The 17,699-nt window shown below is 34.5% G+C and overlaps 1 protein-coding gene across 4 annotated transcripts in view; it reads left to right on the top strand.

Moving 5' to 3' along the window:
- Positions 1 to 17,699, top strand: part of RICTOR (RPTOR independent companion of MTOR complex 2) — an 86,112-nt gene that overhangs the window by 36,248 nt on the left and 32,165 nt on the right. For all 4 annotated transcript variants that reach the window (XM_087759691.1, XM_087759687.1, XM_087759688.1 and 1 more), the window contains 13 exons: positions 2,832 to 2,958; positions 3,936 to 4,105; positions 4,355 to 4,422; positions 5,383 to 5,450; positions 6,772 to 6,854; positions 7,515 to 7,602; positions 8,614 to 8,704; positions 8,836 to 8,902; positions 9,011 to 9,091; positions 10,925 to 11,025; positions 13,528 to 13,690; positions 14,102 to 14,203; positions 16,676 to 16,722. In XM_087759691.1, the coding sequence (XP_087615817.1) occupies positions 2,832 to 2,958; positions 3,936 to 4,105; positions 4,355 to 4,422; positions 5,383 to 5,450; positions 6,772 to 6,854; positions 7,515 to 7,602; positions 8,614 to 8,704; positions 8,836 to 8,902; positions 9,011 to 9,091; positions 10,925 to 11,025; positions 13,528 to 13,690; positions 14,102 to 14,203; positions 16,676 to 16,722 (1,256 nt within the window). The remainder of the gene's footprint in view (positions 1 to 2,831; positions 2,959 to 3,935; positions 4,106 to 4,354; positions 4,423 to 5,382; positions 5,451 to 6,771; positions 6,855 to 7,514; positions 7,603 to 8,613; positions 8,705 to 8,835; positions 8,903 to 9,010; positions 9,092 to 10,924; positions 11,026 to 13,527; positions 13,691 to 14,101; positions 14,204 to 16,675; positions 16,723 to 17,699) is intronic.

Genomic DNA, 17,699 nt, shown 5'->3' with positions numbered 1-17,699 from the left:
GTAAAGTTAATACCTTTTTCATGTTCTGTCAGGGCTACAGCAGTTAAGCATGCATTGACATAGAGCAGTCAATACTTGAGAAATTCTGTCTCACAAGGAATGCTGTGACACATATCCTGAATGGCACTTCTTGTATTTTCACACTGTCCCTTTGTTACCCTGCTCTTGCCCTTTTCCCGTCTCTCTTCATCTTCCTCAATATCTGAGACTCAGTAGTTTGATACCAGGATTCCTAAAAGATTATATAAAGGTCAAGAAGAGGAGAATGAATGGCAAATAAAGCAATCAGAGTTAATTCATTTGTGCAGGAGACAATTTACTGTGAGCCATGGAAGAGCTGAACTGGGTTCCACCAGCATCACAGAACTATTGTTTTCCGTTTCAAAGTCTGGATGCAATTCTTAAACCTCGTCTTTGATAGCAAAAATGCACTATGTAGGAATAGCATATACATAAAACTTTAAGATTAAAACATTCTTTTGCTTTCTTCTCTTCCTTTTCATAGAGTAGAAGAACAAAATATAAAATATTAATCCTGTTTTATGAATTTAGAAGACACTTAATGATAAACTTGTTTAAAAAACTTGTACAGGTTAAACTAGTATAGGAAGAGAAAAGACAAACAACTTCAAACTTGGTTTCTGATTTTTTTTTAAGGACTTGAATGCTCTCTGTCTCTTTTGACTGTAATCACCTCTACATTTCCTCATAAGAGTTTTGCAGTTTAGTAGTGTCTTCAGCCATGAAAAGGATCGCATAAAGTTGGGTCAGAAAGCATTTTTCCATCTAATAAGAGTCAATAAGACCTTTTTTTTTAAATAATTTAATATGCAGGATGCTTTATTTTCAAAGCAGAAGTCAGAGTTAGGTACAATATGAACCACCATCTTTCTTCATCTTTTTTGAAAGAAACTTTTAAAGACCAAATTCATAGTCTTTGTTACTTACTTGATCATAGCTGCTTGTAAGTAGCCTTGCATCACCTGTACTTGGTCTTTAGAACTGCATTTCAATACCTAGAGCAGAATGAAAGCCAATGCAAAAGTTTGTATTTATTCTACTAATGTACTTGGAATTGAATAGTAAAAGAAAGAAATCTTTCCTTCTCATGTTTTAAAACCAAAGAAAACAATGAAGCAGAAGAGCCTTAAGAGGCTGCTTGTGTCCTCACACTAAGTAGTTGTCAATATCAGTAGAAAAAAGGTTATAATTTTGTAGAGTGGATTTGTACACCCATTCTATTGCTAATTCTTGTTACTTCATGCCATTGTAAAAGTGAAAGACTGCGTGGGTGGGGTAGAGTTTGTTTTTTCTTTAGAGTCCTATCTTAAAGCTTCCTGTTTTGTGGGTGACAACATTATGTATCACAAGAAGTTTCTCAAAAACAGGTCTTAAAAATAAACTTGTTAAAGTGTTCCGGTATATTTGTCGTAAAGGCTGATTTCTTCTCATTTACCCTCTGCAAAGAGGGTAAAACAATTGTCTGAATGAATATCTATAAGACATGAAAGGGGGCTGTAAAATGAATGTAGGACAAAACAATTTTGGAAAAAATCATGAAGATAAGCCTGCTTTTGTTGGAAACAAAAGGAGTATTAAAGAAAATCTTGGAAAACTAGCCTTAAGTTTTTAAGTCTTTGATGGATATTGAGTATTTTTTTTACATCTCACTTTTATTAGTAGAAAAAAATGTGACATGGTTGAGTGGGCTGTAACACATTACGTTGTTCCCTTTTTAAGCCACCAGACAAAAAACCTTACTTCCTCCTTAGTAATGCATCTGTTCAGTGATGTTCACGTTCCATAGTATAGAGGGTATGTATATTTAATTTTCGCAAAGTATGAAAAAATGTGAACAGCTACTCAGCCTTTGTAGTCAAAGCCTCATTTGGGAGAGGGTGAGGAGTGGTGGTATTGGTTGGTTGCTTTGGAGGGTTTTTTTTGCCTCTGATGTGTGCACAGGGCCTTGCTCCTTAATCTGGTGTAAATTCTGCTTGTCTTAAACTAGCAGCTGAGGATTTCCATGGTGCAGGACCTCTTCAGTAGTTTAAATGAACATTGGCTATAAAAATCTGTTCTTCTATTCTGTCTCAAATTTATTGCAATTTTTTTTTTAATTGTAGAATGACTTAATTAATGGACGCAGGTCTTGTTCTCATCCTTGCTTTTCAGTTTAACATGTTTAAAGGGGGGTGCGTGTGTGGTGTGTTTTTTGTGCCATAGCTATATAACTTACAATGAAGTTGAATTACGTTCCTGTTCTAGGAAGATGAGGTACTATGCAAGAGGATGTAGGGGTGTTACTGACAGTTGCCTTCCAGATACTGTAGCAGCTTCTGTTGACTGTCATTTTTTGTAGTCTGCAGCAATCTAAGGATCTGTCTACCAAACAGGAGATTTTAGTCTTGGCTAATTAAACAGTTGAATAGTTATTGAAGAATCTGCTGCAGTATGAATGAATCTTCTAGAAGAGCTTGTAATCTACTCTGTGTCATTGGGTAGCATTCTTTGTCAATAAAGAAATTCTTGGAAAAAAAATATGAAAAAGCTAGCCATAGTTCTCTCTGCAACAGTCATCTTTTTAACCCTTTCCTATTATGATAAAATAATATAAAAATAAAAAACTGAAGCAGGAAGAGAATGGTAAAGTAAATTGACAAATGTAGAATTTCAAGAACAAAAGAAAAAGTTTTGAGGATTTGCCAGATACAACCAAGTAATACATGGAGTGGTCTGTCTGTATCTAGGAAACAGAACGCTGGTGAATCTGGGAGTATATTTAGAGAAATATTATGAAGAAACAAGAGGGCTTTTTCTTTCATTTTTGGCAGATGATCACTGTGAATGCTTCATTGTTCCCCAGTTCTATTACTAATTCTTTGATAGCAGTTGGAAACGATGGTCTTCAAGAAAGAGACAGAATGGTTCGAGCGTGTATAGCCATTATCTGTGAACTAGGTAAGATAACTGAAAGCTAATTAAGAAAAATTTTGACATGGTTGTCATCAGTTTTCTAAGAGATTCTCTTTTGTGGGTTTGTATTAAATAGATTGTATTCAAGTATTAAAGGTATTTGTTCAATAATGATTGAGATTTTAAATGTTCTTAATGTCAGTTTCATGGATTTTAGTCATTAGTTTGAGAGAAAACAAAGTCACTTTAACTTAAAATCTCTTAAGTGAAGTACCTGAAGATTTCAGGTGCTGTTCTTTCCTTTAAGACTTGCCAATTTTTGATTTACCTTAAAAACATTTCCCTGCTGCAGTTGGATATTTCTAAATCTAATGGATTGGAAGCAGGGAGAATTCCATACACGAGATGTTGACAAATATACAAGAGTTCAGAGAACTCTACAAAACATCTTCCTTTAAAATTTTTTTACAGTGGGTACTGTGGTTAGCTGGCTTCTGGAAGTCACTATTGTGTCCATTTAAAGGCTAGTTGGACAGTGGTTTATACTAACTCCATATACTTGCATGTGGGTACTGATTTTTAAAGTTTTTTCAAAATCAATCAATGAGAAATAACTTCAGCAATGTTCTCAAGACACAAACTTCTGTTTTAAAGAAATAAACTATCTGTTACTCTTTTATATTCTAGTATAATTATTTTATCCATGTCAGTCCAGTTAAGCACAAAACCTTCTTGCAGGGAGATCCAGAAACTGCTGTATGGAAACTTGGTTGGAAATAAATTGAGAAATTGCTGCACAGCGGTGACTGACTGGCCATTGTTTTTGTTCATGATAAATTAATCGAAAATGTCAATTCATTGCTAACATCAGTCAATTCCATTAAAAGCTTTACATGTGCCTCAGCGCTATTCAGGAAGAAAAAGATACACGTACTAAAGAGACAACAAGTTTGTCATATTGGAAGCCATGAAATGTTTTCTTTCCTATCCCTGGCCAAAATGACGTGTTTCTCTTTATTTAGCACTTCAGAATCCCGAGGTGGTGGCTCTTCGGGGTGGTTTAAGTACCATCTTGAAAAATGTGATTGATTGTCAGCTAAGCCGAATAAATGAGGCTCTGATAACTACAGTTTTGCACCTCATTAATCATCCAAAGACCCGACAGTATGTGCGAGCAGATGTAGAATTAGAGGTGGGTTCAGTTTTACTTGTTTAGTGACAGAAATTAAACATTGTATTACTAATCAAAATGCTTAATTTTCATCTCAGATTTCACCCTCTGTGTTAGTGCAAAATGTTTAAAATATTACATCTTAGGCTAAGACCATAATGATTTATAAAGCAGGAATAACGTGACAGATTGGAGTGGGACTGAGGAAATGGCAAGACCCTTTTAACTGTATTCTCATGTGAAAGTAATGCATGTCTTTCTTTTGTTTAGCGAATTTTAGCTCCTTACACAGATTTTCACTACAGGCATAATCCAGACACAGCAGAAGGACAACTCAAGTAAGTGTTAGTGCTGCTACTTGTGCTACCAGTTTTGTTCATGGTATTGGAATAATACTATGTTTCTTTCCAAAGTGAAAATAAAAGCAATGACCTAATACTAAACTGCTTGAGGTTGAATACAGGAGGTTAAAGTGCAACTTCCTAAAATACTGTTAAGCATTTAAGGTTTAAAAGGGCTTGTTTAGCCTGGAGAAGAGAAGGTTGGGGGACACCCTCCCCCGAATAGCAACCTTACTAATACCTGTGAAGATGTTATCAAGAAGATGTAGCTAGGGCCCCTCATGGTGGTGAAAGGTGGGAGGACAAGAAGCAACAGAGAGAAATTGAAACAAGAGAGGTTCCAACTTGATATAAGGGCGGGGGGAATTTTCTGTGAGGCCAGTCAAGTGTTGGAACAGTCTGTCCGGAGAGGTCCTGTAGCCTTCATGCTTGGGAGTTTCTAAGACCCAACTGGATAAAGCCTTGAGTATAACCCGATCTGGTCTCATAGCTGACAACTTCTTTGTGTCTTCAGGAGTCTGGACTAGAGACCTCCTGAGGTTGCTTCCAACTTGAATTATTCAGGTTTTTAATTATCAAATGGCATTAGATGCTTAGGTCTAGGTAACTGAATAAGGTCCAAATCCTTAGGTCTCTGCCATAGGCTTACTGTCAGTGGAGGTACAGAGTGATTAATCTATGTATGTTTACAGGTGTTTACTTTGTGGTGTTATCCTCCTACCGTGGAAACTCCCCTGAAAAAGAAAAAGTAACAATACTTAAAAATTCTAATCTCGTGTGTGTATGTATACACATTGTATAATACATTTACACACATGTATGCATATGTAAAAGATTTCTCGCTCTGGATTTTGTCCCCCATCTAAAACTCTCAGTTAACTACTTTTTACTTGCTATGTTAGTAACACTGTTTTATAGTAATTAACTGTATTGTGGCATTTGTTGTTTTAATGACAGGGAGGACAGAGAAGCACGGTTCCTAGCTAGTAAAATGGGAATAGTGGCAGCATTTCGATCATGGGCAGGTAAGATTTCTTTTTGTTTGTTTGAAGCTGGATGATTGGAGGGAAATTTTACTTTACTATTTTCCAGACTGGGTTATTCTTCAGAGCTGATGGTTACTATGTCCTTTATCCTCATGTGCAGTCATGTCCTTAGAGATAAAATTGGGGCATGCAGCACCCAAATCATTCCTGCATTGCAATTGGGATGTAGCCACTATATGCTCTTGGAAAAGGCCTCTGAGGTGCAGTGTGGAACATATTTAAATGCCCTTAGTGTGTCTGTGGCCACATGTGTGTCCTAAGTTTTTGTGACGTGGAAGTTTTGAAACTGAGGACTTCCTTCAAGTTCATATAAAGCACATGTCATTAAAGTTAAATTTGTATTAGTGAAAATAAATAGATGAGTAGGTGATATTTTTCATCTTTTAGGAATTTTTAAAGAATGGCAGTTTGGGTTTAATTATGATATGTAAGACAAAAAGGTGTGCAAACCTGGATTCTTTTTGTTCATTTAAAGTTGCATTTTGGAGAAGCTTGTTTGTTTTCTGGATAGCATGTTTCTGTAAGTTTTAATTTATTCTCTGAAGTACGAAGAGAAGTGAAATGAGCAAGGTTACTGTCTTTGCAGCCACATTTTTAATGAAGAGACTGTATATAAATTGAGGCCGAAAATCAGTGTAAGCTTTAGGTGGTATTTTGTAACATTTAGAAATAATTTGAAGGTTTTCCCTATTAATATTGAAATATTAAAAATATAGTGTAAAAGGACCAAATTATAAGAGAGGCTCTGAGATTTTATGCAAAGTTAAATCTACTGTGTTGAAACTTCTGGAGATGAGCACTGCTTGTTTGGGAAAAGGTGGTTTAAAATGGTGGACAGAGAAGTATGTTTAAACTTGCTGTTTAGAATTCACCTGAGATTAAAAGGAACTGAATAATTTGTTAGGTTAAGATACGGCTTTTGATGGAGAAACTTCTCCCAGTTCTGCCAAGATGAGGCACATCTTTCAGGTTTATGATTCATTCTTTATTGACAATTTTATCTTTTTTTTATGCCATTTCTTCCATGTAAATGTTGCTTTAGCAGATAATTTGAGAATACTGTTCACAGTAGAAAGGGCAAAAATAGCTATGGTTTTTAATGAGAAAACAAAATTCTGTGATTTGAAAGTTTTGTGAAATATTATTGATTGGAAAGGAGATGACATTATAAAGGTGAAAATGTTTATGATTAGTAATTTTTATCATCTGTGCTCGTATTCAAACTGGAAATCAAATTTAACAATGTGTCTAATGCTTTTTTTGTTTGAGGGAATATTGTTACGTATTTAATGTTTTCTAGGTATTATCAGCCTGTGCAAACCTGGAAATTCTGGAATTCAGTCTCTTATTGGGGTACTCTGTATACCAAATATGGAAATACGGGTAGGTAGTAAATATTTAGTACTGATGTAGGAATAATATTAGATGTTTTAATTAACATATTCTTAACATTTTAACAATTTAGTGGTTTAAACACAGACTCCAGTTATGAGACCACTACGCTCAAGTTTATTTGACCCCCAAGTTCAAGTCTATAATTCCATTATAAAATTCCTGTGAGAATGGAAGCACACCCTGTATGTCTGAGAGGAGGCAATGGAGGAGAGAAAAGTACATAAATTAACTTTTACTCTGGTCACAAGTCAAAGCAAGTTCACAGTAGCTGCATTTGTGACTTTAAAGCATAATAATCAGAGTTAAATCCAAGATAAATAAAAATGTTTCCTCCCAATTACCAGTTAAACCAAGAGGTTGATGGTGGCAGCAGTAACTGTTCTAAAAATCTTTAATTCAACTAGCCTGAGCTTCTGTAGAATTCATAGTAACAATAAGCATGATTCTAAAGTAAATAAGCCCCTTCGCTTCTTCTCTTCTCCAAGTTATTTCAGTTTATGAAAATAAGCATGTTATCAAAAAAACCCACTGAAACAAATTCACCAATTTTAGCACTCTATAGAAATCTCAACTTTAATATTAATAGCGAACAAAAGGACAATTTTTGTAAATCTATAAAATTCCTGTTGCGTTGTTTTGTTGTTGTAGCGAGGTCTGCTTGAAGTTCTCTATGATATATTTCGCCTTCCTCTCCCTGTTATTGCAGAAGAATTTATTGAGGCACTTCTCAGTGTAGGTAAGTATTTAGGACCAGTTCACATAAGAATTCTGTCTATTAAGCTCTTCTACAAATTTGAACCCTTCACTGTCTCCTCAGTATTGTAAATTACATCAATATTAACTGTTTAATGACTGAATTAATTGGGTGCTCTGAAGTCCTGTTTAAAATTCTTTATCAACTGTTAAGTGTTGTAAGTTTGCTAAAAGATCAGCAGTGGAGCATAATGGAGCATTTACACAAAAGACCGTGTAAACATATTACTACAGATTAGACTTCTTTGACGTGTTAGAAGCATTAGTAATGTAGAAGTGCTAGTGAATATTACAGAAAAGTTATTAAACAGTCTTTTCTATATATTGTGTATCTGCTAGCTGTCTCCACTGCACTTCAGCAGACTTTTACTCTTCCTAGAGCAAGTGTATGCTTTTACTTTTCCTAGGGCAAATGTACGCTTTTTCATATTTAGCAGAGTTAGTCTTTTATCTTCAGAATTACTCTTTTTGTAAACCCAAGAGCATTGTCTGCTTTGTCTCACAGTGCGAAAGTGTGAGCCCAAAAGGAGCATGTTTCAGCCTTTAATGTTCCAGCAATGCTCTTCTCCAGACTCTGGTTACAAATGTTTTGTCATGCAGTTGATCATAAAAGCTTAATCCTTGTCCTGCGTTTATAAGTAAAGAAATCATTCTTTGTTACAAACTTGCTACTTTGTGACATATGGATGTACATTTTAAAATTTTAGGTATTATTTTCTGTTAAACAAGTTTAATGTGTTCATGAATTGGAAATGTCATTATTTTGGTTGATACTTAGATACAATCTTTGTCCTAGCTTTGAAGTTAGCCTTCCTTGGTTCAGGAGTGTGGATTAGATGACTTGTTGGAGAGCCTTTCTGATAAAGTTCTTTATAATTTGAAACCTGAAATAACATTTGTTGGCAAGAACTATTATTTACCGACTGACAACCATTAAAATGACACTATGAAATCCAATGTTATAATTACCATTGTCCATATGTTCTTGTTCTAGATCCAAGCAGGTTTCAGGACTGCTGGAGACTTTCTGATGGCTTTGTAGCTGCTGAAGCTAAAACTATATTACCCCATCGAGCCAGGTCAAGGTGAGCATTTAATACTTAGACTAATCCTTTGTTTGTGTTTTGTGGTGTTGTTGGCAAAATATTTCTTATTTTCTTGCAGACACAATAAGAAATGAACTTTCTAAACTGTTTTCATACTTTTTTCTCCTTAGGCCTGATCTCATGGATAATTATTTGGCGTTAGTGCTTTCAGCTTTTATTACCAATGGACTTCTAGAGGTAACTAATGACTTCAAGTTTTAATAGATGCTTGCTACTTCTTTTCTATAAACATTAAAATAAGATGTTTTACATTAAATGTTGTAATAATTTTTTAACTTTTTGAAGGGTCTGGTTGAAGTGATCACAAGTAGTGATGACCACGTATCTGTTAGAGCAACTATCCTTTTAGGAGAACTTTTGCACATGGTAAGTAAAACTTTTTGCTGAGAATAATTAGTATTAGTAGCTAGTGGTAAATAGATATTTCCTGTTATAGCTTTGAGTTTGTGTTACAAACTTGAAACATCTACTTTTCATCAGAATAAGGGGTTAATTTACATGACGTCTTTTGGCACTTCATATATTAAAAACAGTATGAATCAATAGGAGGGCCATTTGGAAAGCATTGAAAGTGTTCTTCTCCAAAGATAATCCTCAGCTCTCAAACTCTCACCAATATACTTCCTTGCCCCAATAGCCAGTTGTATTTTTAAGCTGGAGTCCTGCAAATTCACTAGTCAGTTACTGTGTTTGGGAAAAGGACCATTGCAGATGTTTGCTTTTCTTAGAATTATGGTAGCCCTCTGGCAGTGTGTTTGGCTTTCTGCCTCACAGGCTAGGCAGATGAAACTTTTCATGTTCAGCTTGATGTGGCTGCGGCACTTGATATCATTCATTCAGGCAACTCCAACTTGGTGGAGTGCTCTTTCTGCACTGCTGTGAGTAGCCAATGCTGCAGAGAAGCTGAAGGGACCTTTCTTCGTTCTGCCTCACTCTACCTAACATACAGTAGCTTTTCTCTCTTAACATAAACTATTTTGGTATAGAGATGATATTATTGTTTTCATATACACTCCAGTGCTACCTTTCAGCCTCCCAAGGAGCTGTTAGTGATACGAGTTACCTTTCTTGCAAAACAGTTCTCTTATTTTTCACATCCTCTCAAGATGACAAGAATAGCATATGCAGCAGAGCACTTTTTGATCAGTTTTCTTCTGGTTTTTTAAATCGTTTTTCCAAATAGGCTACTTGATAAGAAATGGTAAGATTGTGAAATACAACTTCGTCTTAAGTCATATTCAAATTTTTGTATCAGACATAGTCTGTATCTTCAGACTGTCAACTCGTTTCAGTGGTGCTCAATCCTCCAAAAAACAAGATCACAGTCTTCAGATACAGGATTGCTTGTTACTACAGTGATTTACAGCATCCTAGCTCAGTGGCACGGGTCACAACCACAACAAACCTGTTCTTTAGTCTCTTCAGTGATTTTTCTTTAAATAATTGGTGGAATTTCTTGAGTATTCAGTCAGCCATGTAGTTCAAAAAGAGGAATCTGTAATAATGTATGCTATTTTTCTGGTTTCCAGAGTACTTTTGAAAGGGAGTGACTGTTACTGACATTTGAGTATGATGCAAAGCATAGGTATTTTTTGGTTTTCTGAAGAGATGATTCATTAGTTAGATATGACTGTTTATCAAAATACTCAACAAATATTTGTACTTTTATTTAGCTTTAAGAGACTGATGTAATTTCTTTATCTTATTCTTTAGTTTCCAAAAATATTTGCAGAACTACCTATGTTTCCCAAAACAAAAGCAATTAAATGTCTAGTAACTTAGGAAGTTATATTAATTAACCAGATCTTTTTTTCGTGCAGAAAGTTTGTAATACAAATCATCAGCTTAAATTGTATTTCTGATTTTAGATTTTTTTAGTACTTTTATACACATGACATTAGGATAGCTGATACTTTACATGTTTTTGCATGTTACCACTTAAAAAAACACCGATGCAAACAATACAGATTAGAAGGCTCTGAAATCTGAAATTCAACTGTAGTTCAGATCGATTAGTTAGATCAAATATTAAAAATGGTATGTGTAATTATTGCTCTGACATTATGCAAAAGGTAGCTTTGTTGTCATGCCTTTGTGGAAATCTTGTGAAAAGTGGTAGATTCTTCAACTGTTGATCCTAAAGAGATGACTGAAAATGTTGTAATAGGTTATTCTAACTGATCTTCTGTTGTTTTTTAGGCAAACACAATTCTTCCTCATTCTCACAGCCATCACCTGCACTGCTTACCAACGCTAATGAATATGGCAGCATCTTTTGACATCATGAAAGAGAAAAGACTGTAAGAATTCTAAGTACACTTAAGAGCAAAAATATATACATCTCCTTTTCCCCCTACAGTTGAGTCAAAACCTACATTACAAGTTTTCTGGTGGCTGAAACCACTGCTGTCTTTATTGGAAAGCAAACTTATGCATATAGAAATACTCTGTCACACTTACTAGGGAAATAGTTTCCAGTGCATCATGCCAAAAGTTTTTGCAATAGCAATTTAGAAATTTGGAAATTTGGAAAGAAAGTTTTGATAGTAGATTTCAGAACATTTTTGCATAGATTGCAAGATTTTTACACAGAATTTTTCTTAAATGAACTTCAAGACACTGTTTGACCAAGTAACATGTGAGACATGTTCTGTGTGTTTGACCTCTCCATTGTTTCAGACTTCTTTTTTGTCATTTTTGGCATTTTGGCAATTAAGCTTTCAAAACTAAAAAAGTCTGTACCAATTTTTTTCTTCTGTTGTTTTTTATCAGTAGCTAATTACATAGTAATAGACCAAATCAGGGAGTCATTATTAGTGTGAGCAAGAGCAAAAAGTGTAATACTGGCATGGAGCTGGTGTGGTGTTTTGTTTTTTTTTTTTTAACCTTTTTTTTCCAGAAGAAAATGATGATTGTAACAATAGTAATCATAGAATCGTTCAGGTTGGAAAAGACCTTTAAGATCATCAAGTCCAACTGTTAACCTAGCACTGCCAAGTCCACTTTCTGGTGCTTTTGTTTAAAGTTTGCACTGATAATTTTTTCAGTTCCTTTCAGTTCCATTTAAATACAAGAATGTATGAAGAGAAATTTTAAATTTAGTGCAGTATTCTGCAGTGGCATGTAGTTAAGCAGTATTAGGGAACTGTTTGGCAGTCATGGTGCCAATCAAATGGGGTATATTTAAGCATCTGACTCAAAAGAAAAAATGCTTATAGAAGCTTTTTATTCCTTTGAACTAGAAATACCTGAATTTTGAGATTTTAAAAACCTATGGGCTTTTTTATTTTACTTATTTTTTAGAATTTCTCTGTACCTCTACTAATCTTGTAATTTAACCTCTGAAGTGCTTTGTCACAAAATACCATCTCCTGGGTACTTCACACAATTTAAACCTCCTGAAGAAAGAAGTCAAATAGTTTGATAGATTCATGTGTCTTTAAAATGTGTTTCTGTAACTCAGTGTTCTTACTTGCAGTTCTTTGTAGAAGACCATTTAAATTGAGTGTGGTGGGTTTTTTCCTAATAGTAAATTACAGGAAATGTTTTTGTTAATTACTCTTGCCATTCCTGATCTGCCTTGTCAGATCAGTATTTTGATAAATGTATCATAACTTCCTGTCTTGTCTTTCATTGTGTTGTTGGTGATAAATTACAGGATCTTTCCAAACTGCTACTGATAAATGCTGATTGTAGAGTGCTTCCAAGAAACATAGTGCTCTTCTGCTTCTTAATTTTGAAGATTTCTTATATGTCAGTAGAAGATTTTGAAAAATAACTGTGTTTTCACATACCAAAAAAGGCATATCTCAAACTCCATCACAGGATATTTGGTCAAAGCTGTGGGATGAGAGAAAGGATGAAGAGTAGAAAGGACACATTTGTGGATTATCTGCAGGTTTTTTGCTTTTTGGCATTTGTGGACATACCTGATAGAGTAGTAAGAATTCCCGTTTATGTTGGAAGCAAGTGATTTTGTAGAAGTACTATTTTTTTTATTCAGCGATCTTGGTTTTGGTCAACACTCTGCGTTGTTTCATACTCTGAAAAACTGTAAGCCCTGTTACGGATTAAATTTATGTAGCTTAGATAAATGACCAAATTGATAGGTATTTGTTTGTGTGAACATAATATAAAATAAAAATGCTCTCCTACCCAGTGACAATTTTTGTTTATGGGGAAGAAAGGTAGACTTATCTCCTCATTTTTAGACTTCCTTATTTTATTTGTTCAGCAGGGTTTTTTTTTCTGCTACCACTATTTTGTAATTAACTGTTTCTGCCATTGTCATCTGTCATTTCTATTACTTCCTGTCTTTTCCTGGAAAACTTCTTATATGCTGCTGCTGAACTGTTTAGATATAAAGAGCAGGAAACATACTACTGATACTCCTGCCACCCTCTGGGGAAAAAAATGAGGAGAATTTACAAGAAATACTTTGTTCGTCAGAGTTGAAGCTAGCCCTCTCAACTTTACTGCAGAACGTTGACTACTGTGACGTCTCATAATACTTTATCAACTTTAAACTTTACAATACCACTAATTGCAGAGTAAGAAGGAAAGGTATCAATAAGGCTCATTCTTCAGTGCTAGAAATTCTGAAAGATAATTTTCTGTATAATTTCAGTACAAAACTGAGGTCTATGGATGTATGAAAACTTGTATCAAGAAAATTTTATTTGCTTCAGAATTGTTGGTCAGTTCTTTCTTGAGCTATGTTTATTTAGGCAAGATGTAGCAGTGGTGCTCTTTAGTTGGGTAACAGTTGCCAAATACCGATTATAGTATTTTTTTTGCACTAGGCGAGCAAGTGCTGCACTGAACTGCTTAAAACGTTTTCACGAGATGAAGAAAAGAGGACCTAAACCTTACAGCCTCCATTTAGATCATATTATTCAGAAGGCAATCTCAACACACCAAAAAAGGGATCAGTACCGTGTGCAGAAAGACATCTTTATTTTAAAGGTATTACCATTATTGATTTTTCAAAACTGAATTTGACTTTGTATTTTGGAGACTTAGATCCTGCCCCTCAAGCTTCAGTCCCTCATCTAATTCAGAGCCATTTATGTGATTTCTTTGTAGTATTTTTTTCATTTAATTTGTCTTGTAGGTACTTGTGGATACCATATTGCATTTCTAGAAATTGAGGAGGGAAATGACAATAATTTTTAATTCCTTTTAGAACCATTTGTGATCTCTTACTATTATATTCTTAATGCAGTACTATAACCATGCAGTTTACTTTCAAATGCAAATTACTGTGGAGCATAGCCCTTTTAATGATTGTTACATGAACAGTAAGTATATCGTATGACAAGACTGAAAAAAGTGATGCAAGGAAACTTACTGTAGTTTTTCATGTCTGTGTGCCAGGATACAGAAGAAGCACTTGTAATGAATCTTCGAGACAGCCAAGTTCTCAATCATAAAGAGAACCTTGACTGGAATTGGAATCTAATAGGGACCATACTGAAGGTGAGCTTAAAAAGGGTGTGCTATTATTTCTATGAAATTGTTTGAAATAGTGTCTCCATTTCACATGTGAGTTTTGACTTCCTAATATTAATTCCATACTACATCCCATAATCTGTTTTATTTCAGAAAATTAGGATCTCATGGGTTTAATCAGTGCTGATACAGTCTCTTTGTATACAACCTTTAAACTATATGCAATACTACACTACAGTTAAATTCACAAATTTCTTAATAAACATGTATTAAATTTTATATAACTTTATTTGTATAGAAATCAACTTTACAGAATTAGCTATAGTGACTTTAACAGTGCTAATACTTTAGACTTCAGTCCAAACTACACAGGGACACTGCCTCATTCAGTTTCATAGCAGATTTTTTTTTATACAATGTGAGCTGAAGGTTAAGGCTGGAGGGTTATAGATCGAACTTCAGATGCTTAGACTGAGCCACATATGAAAACTTCATCCAATCTCATTGGATGTTTTGAACTAATACAAATATTCCATAGCAACAAGATCATTACAGACTTAGTTTGTTTTTATAAAATAAAGGAAATATCTCTGACAGGGAGGGCATTAACTTAAATATATTTAATGCACCACTTTTAAGAGACTGCCTCTTTATTAAGTAGAAAATTTACTTTCTTTGAGGAAACAAACTTTCTGAGTGAGTACTCAATATAGTCTTCAAACCAAAATAGCTCCTGTCATTCTGTGCATCAAAGCTATCCTTCTGTTGTTACCCCCAAGTAATATTTTCTTAATGTCTTCTTTACTGTGTTGTTATAAAGATGGTGAAAATACAAAAAAGAATTAATTCTGACAATCTTAATCACGATTATATATTAAAAAAAAAAAGAAACTAAATATTTCTGTGCATTTTGTCAGGGACTGATAAACTTGAGAGCAAGAATCTGTCTGGTATAGAGACCTGAGCATGTATATGACAGTAGCTTTGCTCCACCAGATTTACTAGTTTACAGGTTTTTTACTGTAATTACTAGATTTGCTGGATTACTAGCTGTCTCTGATTATTAATCATAGATATTTTTACCTTTGATTCAGTATTAAAGATATTACCAACAAACTGTTTTTCAGAATCTTGCTGTTAATTAGTCTTTGTCGTACTTTGACAATGGAAGTTTTATGTAGTTGACCCCTAAGGTGTTGGATGTTTTTTTTTTTTTTTTCACCTTGAATTTAGGTCAAACTGAGTTTCCCTGCTATCTCAGACCTCCCGAGCAGTATATTTTCTAGTGTCCTGTCAGACACTTGTTAATGTCTCAAAATCAGGGACTTCTGTCTTCCAGAATGAGAAGTTTGTTTTCTGGTTTAATTCTAACCAACCACTTCTGTTCCTGTTAAAACTGCACAACACCAGCATAAACTAAGATAATGTTATCAGAGTGGTCCACCTTTAGTCCTCAAATGAGCAGGATCCAGATTCCAGTGTTCGGATTGGCTGTCTCATGTGGCTACTTGCCTTCCTCTTGTCTCTGTCACAGCCTTACAGCTGTGAAGCATCAGCTTTCGAACTACCTCACTACTTGCATCTCACGTGGTCCCTTACTGCCTTTTTTACTTACTCAGCTTGCTGTCTGAGCCGCTAAAAGTGGTCAGGATGGAGGAACTGCGATTTTGTCGTTGACAGTAGAGCTTCATACTTTATCTGGCACTCATACTAGTGGAGTCAGTTTTACTAATCATTAACTAGTGCACTATATGTCTTAATACTAGTATACCAATTGGAAACATAGAATGATATCCCTTAGGTAGGAAAGAAGAATGTTTGATGCACTTTTTTCGATCCCTTCCAAGAAGATACTTACTAGTAGCAACAAAAATACATCTAAAACCATAGAGACAACAGATGGCTGTAAGAATAGAGGAAAATATAATAGGAAAAAAGGATAGGTCCAGAAGAGACTATTATGACTTCATCTGATCCATACTAAAACATCTTATGAAGTGTCAACAGAGGAGTTTAAATACCATTTTAATAAGCAGTATTTAAGTGACCTATAAGGGAATAATGATTATTTTTAAAACAAATCTGATTAATAGTGAAAACAACAACAAAAAAATTATTTCCCTGTTAGGCATATCAAATTTTTTTTGTTATTTGCCAAGAAGAAACTGAGAAAAATTGTTTATTTTTCATTAGTTTTTCATAGTTTGCTGTTTTCATTAGAATTGTGGCCTTGTACACATAGCATGCGACTGACTTGTACACATAGCATGTGACTGACATTCCCTGTCCTTCTCTAGAAAAAAATAGAACAGTTCTTGGAGGAAGAAGTGTGGGCTTTTCAATAAAATAAGGGGTTTGTGTAGGTAACATTAGATGCAAGAAAACTTACACTTCTAATTACTAGGTAAATAAAACTATAATAGAAATGAGTAAATTTTAGTGACTAATCAAGGACTGATGTATACATTTCATATAATGCTATATTTGCTGTTTTTCTAGTGGCCAAATGTAAATCTAAGGAACTATAAAGATGAACAGTTGCACAGGTATGTAAAAATTATGTAGACTTCCTTTGAAGAAAGAAATTCAGAAAAACTGGTTTTTAATATTGCAATAAAATATTGCATGGATATGTCACACTTCTTAAACTTTATAGATAAGCAGCAAAAATGAAAATTTCGATAATTAGGTTGCAATATTTGCTTTAAATAAACAGCTCTTTATGCTTTAGTGGTTTCTTTTCTATGCACAGATACTTTACATATTTATTCCCTTAACAAGAATCATACCAGCTTTGCAAAAACCCTATTTCATTTTAAAGTATTACCCCTTTGATATTTTATACGTTGGTGTTTGATGTCAGCACTTGGCAAATTTTAACAGAATAGGTCTAGAGTTGTACAGTTATATAGTTATAGCTTTCATCAAAAACCAAGAGGAAGTTATTTCTGGTTGCTATTCATGGCAAGGGAAGCATGTGTGATTTGAAAAAAACAAGAAAACAGTACAGCTCTGGTTCATTTCATGTCTGTTGGCATCAAGACATTTTTATTACTTTTGTGCATATGTGGTAATAGTGTTACTAATTAGTTCTTGGATGTCCCTTCTAACATGCATTTCAGAAATTGATTTGATTAAATTATTTTGAAGAATAGTTCTGTATTTGTAGGCATGGAAAGCTACTTCTACATACATTTGAAGAAAAACCTAAAGCTAAAACATATGCTGAAAGGCTCACGCTGCTCCATTTTAAATTTTGACTAAAAAGTAATCAGGCTACTTCTACACAGTGTTTCCAGCATAAGTGGTAGTCCCATTGTAATCATAGCCATAATTTAATTTTGCGTTTGTATTTTTTCTGGGTTTTTTCCTTCCCTGAACATTAATTGTCAATCTGTACTTTGTGGTAAAAGGATTTTTTTCCAAATCTGGTGGTTTATAACGTTGCTTCTCTAAAGCAATGTCTGCAGTCCCAGCTGCGTCACCCACACCTACCCCTCTACCTGCCTACCTGGGACAGTGT

Source organism: Nipponia nippon, unplaced genomic scaffold (genome assembly GCF_047370975.1).
Source record: "Nipponia nippon isolate SJK-2023a ecotype South Korea unplaced genomic scaffold, ASM4737097v1 scaffold_20, whole genome shotgun sequence".
Classification (NCBI taxonomy): domain Eukaryota; kingdom Metazoa; phylum Chordata; class Aves; order Pelecaniformes; family Threskiornithidae; genus Nipponia; species Nipponia nippon.
This window is presented reverse-complemented; position numbering and strand designations above follow the sequence as displayed.